Raw genomic sequence first — 12,359 nt, 5'->3', positions numbered from 1 at the left:
CAAGATTTGGAGTTACCTAATGGTTTTGCCCGGAAGTTCGTCAGATCGGTGGCAACCCCAAACAGAAGTCAGAGTTCATATTGCTGCCGTGAGAAAAAGAGATGAATGATCGATACTTTGTCACGGTGAACACAATCAGAAAGAAGTGAAGATGGCAGCGAACGCGGTGATTCCCGACATGAAGAGTTCAGACAGCGAGGACACCCTAGCTGGACTGGATGAGTCGGAAATAGCCTTTGGTGGCATTTCAATGTTGCTGAATAATGGTTTTGAAGAAGCAAGAGTTTTATTTGAAAAATACAAGTATGTACTTTAGAAACGGGATTGTAAAACAAAGGTAAAATCCCAAAAGCTTTGAGTTACCCTTCCCTCTTCCTAATCCCATTTGATGGCTATGGAATGGAGATTGTGCAATAACCTGATAACCTGAGGCCGACATGTAACTTTACAGAGTTAATCTATAGTTCTGATATATGAATCGCAATATGAAATCCAAACCAGGGATGGGGTCAAATACATGAAAAATGTAATTAAATACTTTCAGTTACATTGATGATTTTGTTAATTACTTACGATTACATTGATTATAACCAATGCAATTAATTACTTTCAATTACTTTGAAGAATGTAATTAAATACATTTCAATTAATGAAGTTTATTTCAAATTATCTTGGAAAACTTGACCGTGAAGCCTGCTTCGATTCATTTTCAACCATTTTGAGGAATTCTGCTAAAAATTTAGCTTTGAAATTTCCAGATGCATTTTCTAGGACATGACATTCATCCAGTATATTTTAAGTCATGTTTATTTCTGAATGTTATATCTGAATTGAGAAAGGTTTACACCTGTCAGTGAATAAAATTAGCCCTTCACCTTTAGCTTTTGGCACAGCGACCATGCTGCATCAATATATCTATAGACATAATGAGACATGTAATTATTGCATAAATGTTTAACACCATTATTATCAGATACTTTCATTCCATCATTTTCAAACTTTTAAGTTTGAATAATGTAAAAATAAAAAAATTGACTTTTTTGGAATATAATTAAATGCATTCAATTACTTGTAATTGAAAGCAAAGTCAATTACAAATACATCCAATTACATTTTTCAATTACCCCATCCCTAATCCAAACATGTGTGAAATCGTGTTGCATCACTATTTAGCTGCAGATCTGTAACTTTCTGGAAAAATATTGGAACAGACCATAGATTTACTGATCCACCCCTTTTAAAAACCTTTGATTTACTGTGCAGGAATATGCACAGTTGAAGACTTATATTGTTGTATTCATGCTGTCTCAAAAACTTAAACTAAATGTGGCATAAAGGGTTGCAATTCATACCCTCATGTATGTTATCAATGAAATTCATTTCTTAAATGGCAGTGTTCTGACATCACATGTCAACATAAAATATGGGAATGTTTAGCAGATTATACATAGTCTATACAAAATACTTTGATGTTTAGATTTTATTTTTTTCAATACTAGGAATGACAGTTACCTGATGAATGCTGGTCACAGTTTTGTATTTTTCATGGTATGTATAGATTTTACAATATTTAATTTTTATATTTGTAGTTTATTGTTTGTTATTTATTTTATTCAAATGGTTTGTCAATAAGTTCTGACAAGTTTAATACAGTGAAACTTCTCTAAACCGGCCGGCTCTCGGACTGGAAAAAACGGCAGGTATACCGAGAATTTAGCAATTATAGACGTTTTAATTATCTCAATATTCACAAAGTAGGTACTGTTCATTTTGATCTGGTGATCTATGATCAATTATCGGTGGAGATTAAATTAGTCCGCTTGTACCTACAGGTAATTATGAATTACAAGAAATAATCTCTTTAGCTGAAATCATCTAATTTTAAACTGAAAGTCTATAGCAGGATACATAAAGAAAACACAGAGGCCTATTATTAGAATTCCTCTTACCTATAAAAACCCTGTTTACATTCATTGCTTATGTCATTAACAATTTTGTTTTGACGTTTTTAAAAAGTACAGTAGTAAATATGAAATTGTAATTTGAATATTTCTTTGGAATTTTAAGTCTATGGAAGCCAAAAAAATTAATCAATCTTTTAATAATTATCATTAACAGTCATGGGTTTGTTCTTTATTAACTACCGCTTATATCCATACAATAGTATGGTGAAACAATATGGTGTTTGATACTGTATTTATTCAATATGTTCCTACCGGTTTTATACATTTTGTACAGAATTTGGAAGGGTCACTTGGATTAGCTAAGTGTCAATTAACACCCTTGACAGCACAGGTAAACAATAGAAATTAAAGAGGCCACTAGTGTTTTTCACACCTCGGTTGATAATTTCCCACCTGTTAAGTTATGTTAAGGGTAAATTACTCATGTTTGTTAACAAATGCACTTTAAAAAGTGGCCAATGTCTGGTTTTCAGGGGTGACCGGTTTTGTAAGACTTTCTTTGTAAGGAAATGTTAAGATTTCTGCCGGGACTTTGAAAATCGGCCGATATTCAGGGAGAACCGGTTTTCTGAGGGGCCGGTTTGGAGAAGTTTCACTGTATATGGAAATTTTTGTATTTGGAAAGACACATGAAATACAAATTTTGGTATTTCATGATCATACATACTGTGTAGGTTGATCCCATGTGATAATTTCTCTAGAAGAACTTAAGTGATAACATTGACATTTTTAAAATTGGCATTCTGAAAGTTTCGTAGTTAAATCTTGTTAATATTATTTAATTCAATTGTTGCCAGCTTTTTAAAACATTTTTCTATTGTAACAGATATAGTGATGTAGTTGAATGCTTCTCGTTTCACAAAATATATATCATTCTGAATTATGTCACACTGTTTTTCAAATTCATTTAAAACTTTGAACAGAATATAATCTTGTCATGATGAAACAGTTACCAACTGAGTAGTAGTGAACACTAGTAAATTAAAACTCTCATGCTTTTCTAGCAAGCGCTGATGTCCTTTGAAGAGGAAAAACTAGATGAAGCTATGAAAGTTTTACAAGAAACAGAAAAATTAAGTGATACAGATTCTGGAGTATTCAAGTCAATTAAAAACAGATTCAAGTCGAAGAAGAAGAGGGAGGTAATGAAAATCATATACATCTATATAAGTACATGTATATATATATATAGAGAGAGAGAGAGAGATGACAAAATATATTCTTATAAGAATAAATTGTAATTAAGAAGTGATTGCATCCAAGATGTGAATTGAAAAACAAAATTAGAAAATCCTTTTGATAACCTAACAAATTTGGGCAGATTAGTGAAAATATGGAAAGCATCTCATTTTATTAGTTATAATGAAGGTCATATCTGTCCTTCCGTCACACTTAATAGCTCAGTTTCAAAGAAACTTTTCAATATATTTTTATCAAACCATATATACTGATATGTATTGTTGACATCTATTCAACTGAATCAATATTTTTTTACCTTAACATTTCCTTTGCCCTTGACCTTACTTTTCCACATGTTGGTGTTTAGCTAGATATTTTTATGAAAACTCTTACACTGATACATATTAGTGGTAGCTATTCAACTGTGGTATTATTTTTTACCTTGACCTTCCCTGTGACATTGACCTCACAACATGTATTCTCTATTTAGTGGTTAGTGCAGTTTCAAAGCAATTAATGAAAAATTATTTTACCCCTTTCTGAACATGTCCGTTTTCTATATCCATGTATAAAAGTGAAGATCTGCATTTCTTATGAGTATAAATTGTTGCTGTTTTTTTTCTTTTGAATGATGATGATAACCCTTCTATTCATAGCTAGGCAACATTTAGCCAATGCAAAATTGCTATTCATCGTTATAGCAATTTTCTTAGAATTTTGGTAAATTTGAATAATATTCAGAGTGAAATGAATCTGTGACACTTGAGTAAAAAAAATTAAAGTTACAACAAAAAAAAAGAATTTTGAAAAAAGGTGGGGTTTTTTTTTCTTCATTAGAACGCTTCACTTTGCCATAGAAACATTGCATTAGATTGATAAGGGGGAGTGTTTAAAAGTATTGGGGGGGGGAGTTATGTGTGATACAACTTGTTAACAACTGAGATTTAACTGTATTAAAGCTTTCAGAGTAAATAACAATAGACAAGAGTGTTTCAAATGTTCTTTTTATTTTGTATGTACATATGTGATATGACTTGAACACAACTCAGATTTACCTGTATAAATAACTTGTACCACAGCAGACTAAGTTCAATGAAGGTTTAAACCTTGGTACTAACACATGTACTACATGTATAACAAAGTGAATTCCTATTGAGAAAGCACTGCATTACTCTTCTAGTTCACTGATAATGAAAACGAAAAAGTGTGCAACTTAATTTCTTTCTACCTTGAAAAGCTATAAATTATTATTTTTACACGAAGGAGATATATTTCCCCTCAATCGCCCCCAATTGTTATCCTTGATCTGCATAATTTTCTCTGTTTTTAAAAAAAGATTCAGTGTTTTAATTTTTTTTCCATAAAATGAAAATTCAACCTCTTTTCCATTGTGAATGGGGCAGAATATCAGGCCATGAGAAGGTACCGATAAATCTTTGGTTGTTTTTTTTTAATATTGCATTGCAAATGTCACACTTGGTGAGGCATTCATGTCCTATTGACATATTTCTAGCTAAATTTTACAATGCTTAACTAAGGTACATATATGTACTTCTAATGGTCAGCAAAAAATTGAATGTTAATTGTTGAGCTACAAGAGAGATGCAAAGTTCACAAGTCTTTCTTTAATGTAAACAAGGCTTGTATCATGTCTTTGTTTACATATAGATTGCTTGATAGAAAATATCTTGTTTAAAGCAAAATGAGATGTGACAAAAACTAGAAATTGTTTAATTATGTTCAGAATTAAATAGGAATATGAAAAATCAGCTTTAAACGAAACTTTTTCTAGTGTGTTTAACCTATGTAAACAAAAACATGACACAAACCTTGTTTACATAACAAAGGATTGAATACTGTATCAAAATCTAATCAAGATAATGTTATCTTGTCTTGCAAACTGAGAGTACATATCATCATACAGATAAACGTAAGCCATACAATCATACGAAACCAGCTATAGTAATATAGTGTCATTTATCTCCATCTCCAACCCTCCCGCTACCCCCACCACTTTTTGTTCTTTTGTTCAGAATTATGTATTGCTCTTTTAACTTCACACCCATTAAAATTGAGTGTAAATTGGTGTTCAACTTAAAGCTAGAAGTAAATTGGAAAGTGAGTAATTTTGGAAGGGGAATGCCTTTATCACCTCATTGAACTGATTCAATGTCAATTTATCAATGATAATTTGGTCAGTCTGTCTGTTTTTCTGTCCATAGATCTGTATAAAACAATACACATTTTTTTGCTTCTTCTCCAGAACCATGGGGCCAATTTCATCTAAACTTGCCATAAAGTATCCTTGGATGAAAGGACAAAATTGTCACACCCTTTTCAGAGGGGAGATAATTAAGAAATAGTGAAAATATGGTAGCATCATTTAAAATCTTCTCAAGAACCTAACTGGACCAAAAAAGATCAAATTTATTTGTTAAATTTTTCTAATGGATGTCAATTCAAAGCTATTCAAATCATGGTCACCAGGGGAAGGATGGGGCTATAATAGGGGATCAAAGTTTTACATGGTGATATATGGGAAAATCTTTAGAAATCTTCTCAAGATTTATAATAACAGGGCCATGATTAGTTGTATCAATATGCAAACACCCTCTGGTTCAAGTTTGTTCAAATAATGACCCGGAAGGGGGGGGGGGGGGGGGGCAGGAACTAATTTTTATGTAGTAATACATATAGGGAAAAATCTTTTTCTCGATGGTAACAGTGCCTTGATTAGTTTATATTTTGAAATGCATGCATTGACAGGTGGTAGCATGTAAGATATAAGAAAACTTCTCAAGATAGCAGCATCATGGTCAGTCATATTGATATGCAAACATCCTCAGGTAGTGCGCAAATCATGGCCCTGAAGGATATGATGGGCCACAATAAGGGATCCAATTGTAATATGGCAGAATTTAAAAAAAATCAAATTGTTCTTCTCTAGAAGCATCCGCAGGCACTGAAAATTCAGCTGTCTTTAAATCATTCACCTAGGGGATAGGATGGGGCCTCGATAGGGGGTCAAAATTTACATTAAAATATATATATAGGAAATTTTGATTAATAAATTTTTTCAAGAGTAGCAAAGCCACACTAATTCATATCACATACAAATGTTCTGAAGTTGTGTGAATTGAATTTTTTCAAGGGTCCTAGGGGCTAAGATGGGACTAAATGGTGTGGATTCAAGTTTGGTTAGGTCATAAACCAGGGTTCGTACAGACCCTGAAAAATGCTTTAATTTTGACCCAGACCCTGAAAAGTGCTTGAAAATGCATAAGCAACACAAAACTATGGAAAATGTTTGAATTCTTTAAAAATGGTGCTTCAATTCTGGTCATGTTCTACTATATAATCTAATTTTTAGCTCACCTGAGCCGAAGGCTCATAAGTGATAAAAACTTTCCGTTGTCCATCATTCAGATGTCATATATTTTTTGCATTTTCATCTTCTTCTCCAGGACCACTTGGCCAACTTCAACCTAACTTGGCACAAAACATCCTTGTGTGAAGGGGATTGAAGTTTCTTCAAATGAAGGTCCATGTCCCCTTCAAAGATGAGATAATCACAAAAATTCAAAAATAGGGTGTTATCGTTTAAAAATCTTTTTCTCATTAGACTCAAGAACCACTGGGCCAATAAAGCTGAAATTTCCATGAAAAATTCCTGATAGAGGAGATTAGATTTTTTGAAAAAATTATGACCAAATACCAGAGGTAATTAGGTGTTTACATAAATGAAACATCACTTATGCTTCTTTGTGGAGGTGACACTTGGGTGTCTTCCCACTTAGCTAAAATTCTGAAATCTGTATGGGTGACTGGTTTTAGCTAGACAGGAATGGTGCACTGGTAAGGGTGTCAAAGAACAAAGGAAAATAATTACAGGTAACCTATAGTCTGTTTTGTAACACATCACAGGTAATTTGGTTTAGTATTAAAATTGGGCAGTAAAATTCCATTTCAAAAAAAAAAAAAGAAAGAAAGACGTGAGATTAATTCTTTAGTTTTATACATGAAACACATTTAGAAAAGGACAAGGGACATTTTTGGCCAAAATTGGCCGCGCTTCAAAAGCCGACCATACTAGTATTTTGCAGGTAGAAAGGTGAAAATTTCTCGTTTCATTCATATATAACATGTACCATTTATTTGTTGCTGATATTGAGAAAATAACGTTACAATATTGCATTGTTTACTCTGACGCTGTCTTCCGACGGTCGCTTTTTCGGAACAACGTCATCGACTTCATATGATTCTTCTAGAATATTTTTCTTAAAGTTATAATTCTAACTTTTTATATAAAAATACTAATTGAGATCAAAGACTATTAAAAACTGGCATGCTATGGAAAATACCTTATGCATTTACATGTAACTTTATCGTGTTCACAATCTAATTAAAATTATCGAAAACTGAGGAGCGGATGGAAGATCTAATTTTAATCAGATTGTCGTGTTCATAGACATTTTGCAGCAGAATCTTGTGTTAATTAGAGTGAGGAAAATAATGCGTGTATTTGCCAAAAATTTATGAGTAGAACACAATCATATTTTCGAAGGCGCTGTTCGATGTCTTCCTATTCAAATGAATTATGGAAAATAAAATGGCTTGGTGATAAATATAAACACTTCGATTGAAGACGTCGATTGAGTCGGATAAAATTACTTGTTATGTCATGTACACCAAGGACTATATATAACAGGTTTGCTTACATGTGTATGTAATATACATGTACATGTTACAATACATACGAATATAATATGTCGGCCGGCATGCTGTGGGTATTTACAAAATACATTGAATAGAGGTACTAAACGATACAAATTTATGTGGCATGAATGGGATATAGTCTTCTTGGGTACAGCAAAACACGTCAAGTAATATGCATGTAACTTCAGATGGTATATTTTATATAGCAAATATATTTTAAAACCTCACAAAAATGCGTCGGTGTTTATATCGTTACATTCCCCTAAATCTCAACAAAGAGTAGTTCTCTCTCTCTCTCTCTCTCTCTCTCTCTCTCTCTCTCTCTCTCTCTCTCTCTCTCTAGCATTGCTTAGTTTTACTGATGTAAACACATCAAATGTGTATGTATATATCTGGAACAGGTATCAGTTATTCTTCAAATGGACTCTGAGAAGTTGTTTCAGTACGTTTATAGACAATGTGGTATATTTAACATAGTCCTTGAAACGTAGGGCATCCTGGCCATCATCATCTTCCAGCGCCTGAAACAACACATCCTCCACTTGGTGTTCAGGAATCAGAGGGAGAACAGTTGCTCTTCTAACGAAGCGATCTCATAAACTGAGAGAGAGAGAGAGAGAGAGAGAGAGAGACTTTTAAAATCCATGACAGAAGTAATAAACCATTCATGTACTAAACCTTTCAGTGTTCTTGAATTATTCCATATTCTAGATGTTCAAATTTTTGTTTAAAGTGTTACATAGTGAAAATCATATTATTAGAAATTGCTATGATAAATCATATTGCAAATGTGATAGAATGAAAAATTGTAACAAATACTGGGCTTATTGTGTGAAAGAAAAATAGTTTGAGATTGGTTTAGGGTAAATATTTGATGTGAACAAGAAAATACTACATTTGATTTGGAAAAAATTGAGTTATATAACTAAGTGAAAGATTTAATTAATTCGTCTTCAAAGTGTATTGTTTACAAGCATGTCATCGATCATTTTTTCTTTACAATATTACCGCGGTGTAAACATATACATAATGATTATCTTATCTCTTGCCTAAATGTATCTTATTCATATTGTAAATTTGACACTTATTCCTATGTTTTATTTTGAGTCAACCTGCCCTTTGTTTACATGCACATTGTACATATTCATAGTGACTGTTTACATTTTGTAACATGTGTGATCCAAATTATTTCAATTGCAATTACAACTAGTTCTAATTGTAACGGGGACCGTTACAGATGTTCCCCAAACCTCCCCCAATTAAAAAGTGATGTCCTTGTGAATCTATAGCAAAAAATCATTTTATTTTAGCCTTTAATTACATGTAGTACATTCAATATGGTCATTTCAGTACCAAGAAATGAAAGAAAGCGTTGCACGTGCATACACGCGCACGCGTGTATGATTCCGAATTTTTGTTGATGTCGTTCAACAGGCATTTGTATCATATACCCACAGTATGAATTTCATAACGTTTCCACCAAATATAAGGAAGTTATAGCGATTTTAAAATCATCCAATCAGAAATCAGCACACGTGCATGCACGTGATGAGCAGTAATTCTAACCACAGCAATTTGTAAGGAGTACCAAGATACATCTAAACCCCTAATATGAATAGAATTTGATGAAAAACAAAAACGTTATCGTCCTTTAAAAATTGAACATTTAAAAAACGTTGCACGCGCATGCGCGTGTGCGTTGGCATTTTTTGTTCCACCAACATATAGATACACATATTGTCTACATATGCTGTGAATATCATCTCATTCGCTTCATAAATAAGATAGTTACAAACGTTTTAGCATTATCCAATCAAAATGAAGCTCACGTGCATGCGCGTGCAAATTGGTAATTTTGACTATGTAAATCAGTTAAGGGTCTCAATATCTACCTATGATATGAATTTCAAGCCATTTCAATGAACAACAAAAAAGTTAGACTGATTCCAAAGTTAGCGTACAAATTTTGTAATGCGCGTGCACGCGCATGCGTGCGCGTGCTGGCAAAATAACTATTATTTTTCATATGTACAAATGATATACTATCATCCTATTTAGGTTTTATATCGCTGCCTTCAATATTCTGATTTTCCATTTTTTGTACCAAAATTGCAATGCACGTGCAAACAAAATGACTATCACTATGCACATCTACAAACGCTATACTATCATCCTGGAAAGTTTCATATCGATCCCTTTTGTAGTTTCTGAGAACACTACCGGACAAAAAAGTACCGGAGAAAAAGAATAATAATAATAACTAGACACGATCTCGTTGCGAGCAACGAGTAGGTCTTCCGTCCGATTTGTTGATGCACTCGGAGTTAAAAAAAAAAAAAAAAAAGACAAATGAGTCCCAATTTAGTTTCCGACTTTAAGACACTTTAGATATAATCAATTTTTCATATCATAAGCTTCTGAAGCAAAGTTGCGGTGAAATTCGTTTGAAATTCGACTCTCCAGGCGAGCCATAAGGCCCGCGGGCCTATTTCTTGATGTCATTTGTTAGCCCTCTATAGACTCAACAACTTTAGTTCTATATGTCTTTACAAAATATTTATCTGTAAAAAGTTATTGAGATCGACCGATATTGACAAAAAAATCGACTCTACAGGCGAGCCATTAGGACCATAGGCCTATTTCTTGATATCAATCGATAGATCTCGATAAACTGAACAACTTTTGTTCAATATGTCCTTACAAAATATTTACCAGTTACAAGTTTTTGAAATCGACTGATATCGACAAAAATTGACTCTACAGGCGAGCCATGAGGCCCACAGACCCATTTTTTGATATTGATCGATAGGTTATGACACATTGAACAACTTATGTTCAATAATGCTTTTCAAAAAATATGTCGTTTTAAAGATATGAGGCGTCAAATATTTACGATTTTGGCCCTTAAAATCTCTAATTACGTAACATATGACCTACTTTTTGATTTGATAAGATCAAGCTCGTTGAGATGAACATTTCCGCTTCTACAACTTATTATAAAATATTAATAGTTTCTGAGATATTCTCAAAAACATTTGGACCCTTCTGAACCCCTAATTTAAAGGGCCAGCCCGTTTTGCTTGATATCGTAAGAAAGGCCTTGTCATTTTAAACATTTTTTGCTCAACAAGTATTTAGAAATTCTTTACCATTCTCGAGTTATCTCTACAAGAAATATTTAGGGGCCAAACTGTAGCTCCCTAACGGGGCCACATAGGGAAAAAACGAAATGTACATATTGTTTAGATTATCATTCTGAACAACTTTTGTTCAATAATGCTTTTCAAAATATTTGTCGTTTTCAAGATATGAGGCGTCAATTATTTATGATTTTGGTCCTTAAAATCGCTTATTACGTAACATATGACCTACTTTTTGATTTGATAAGAACAAGCTCGTTTAGATGAACATTTCCGCTTCAATGACTTATTACAAAATATGAATAGTTTCTGAGATATTCTCATAAACCTTTGGACCCTTCTGGGCCCCTAATTTAAAGGGTCAGCCCCTTTTGCTTGATATCGTAAGAAAGGTCATGACATTTCAAACATTTTTTGTTCAACAAGTATTTAGAAATTCTTTACCGTTCTCGAGTTATTTCTAGAAGTAATTTTTAGGGGCCAAACTGTAGCTCCCTAACGGGGCCACATAGGGTAAAAACGAAATATGCATATTGTTCAGATCATCATTCTGAACAACTTTTGTTCTTTATTGCTTTTCAAAATATTTGTCGTTTTCGAGATACAAGGGGTAAAAGATTTATGGTTTTGGCCCTTAAAATCCCTTATTACGTAACATATGACCTAAATTTTTATATGAATAAATTTGGATTGTTGAGATGAACATTTTTTGTTCTTTGACTTATACCAAAATATTAACGATTTTTGAGATATTTGATCTAGACTTTGAGCCCTTCTAGATCCCTAATTGAAGGGGCTAGCCCCTAAATCTTGATATTTTCGAAAAGATCTCGTAAATGTGCACAACGTTTGTTCTACATGTCTTAACAAAATATTTGCAAGAAAAAAGATATTGGAGATCAAAGGTCAAAAATCGCCGAAATCGGCGAAAAATTTTGGCATCCATTTTTTCAGGTCCAGGCGAGCGTTTAGGCAAATCGCCTCCGGTAAAATCGAATCCCCCACAAATCTTCTAAAATGTTTACTCTATCTTGTGTAGAAATTTCAAGACTCTAGCTTCAAAACTAACGGAGGAGATGTGTGGACAACAAGGCCCTTCAAAAAGTCACTAAAAGAGAGATAACTCCTGACCGGAAGTGACGTCAAGCACGAAATTTTGCAAGCAAAGTCTCGTCACCAAAAGACATCTTTCCTGAAAATTTCGTGAAAATCGATCGAGAAATGGCTGAGAAAAACGCGTGTACTACCAAGGAAAATAATAATAATAATAATAATAAAAATAATAATAATAATGAAGAAGAAGAACGCGAACAATAATAGTAAGGTCTTCCGCAGGAGACGGAAGACCTTAATAATAATG

The 12,359-nt window shown here is 33.2% G+C and overlaps 1 protein-coding gene across 1 annotated transcript in view; it reads left to right on the top strand.

The window, feature by feature from the left end:
* Positions 1-12,359, top strand: part of LOC125646648 (tetratricopeptide repeat protein 39C-like) — a 37,253-nt gene that overhangs the window by 226 nt on the left and 24,668 nt on the right. Inside the window, exons 2-4 of the mRNA XM_048873116.2 lie at positions 5-303; positions 1,500-1,548; positions 2,969-3,106. Coding sequence (XP_048729073.2) covers positions 152-303; positions 1,500-1,548; positions 2,969-3,106 — 339 coding nt within the window. The 5' untranslated portion in view covers positions 5-151. The remainder of the gene's footprint in view (positions 1-4; positions 304-1,499; positions 1,549-2,968; positions 3,107-12,359) is intronic.

The sequence above is a fragment of the Ostrea edulis genome, chromosome 6, assembly GCF_947568905.1.
Source record: "Ostrea edulis chromosome 6, xbOstEdul1.1, whole genome shotgun sequence".
Classification (NCBI taxonomy): domain Eukaryota; kingdom Metazoa; phylum Mollusca; class Bivalvia; order Ostreida; family Ostreidae; genus Ostrea; species Ostrea edulis.
This window is presented reverse-complemented; position numbering and strand designations above follow the sequence as displayed.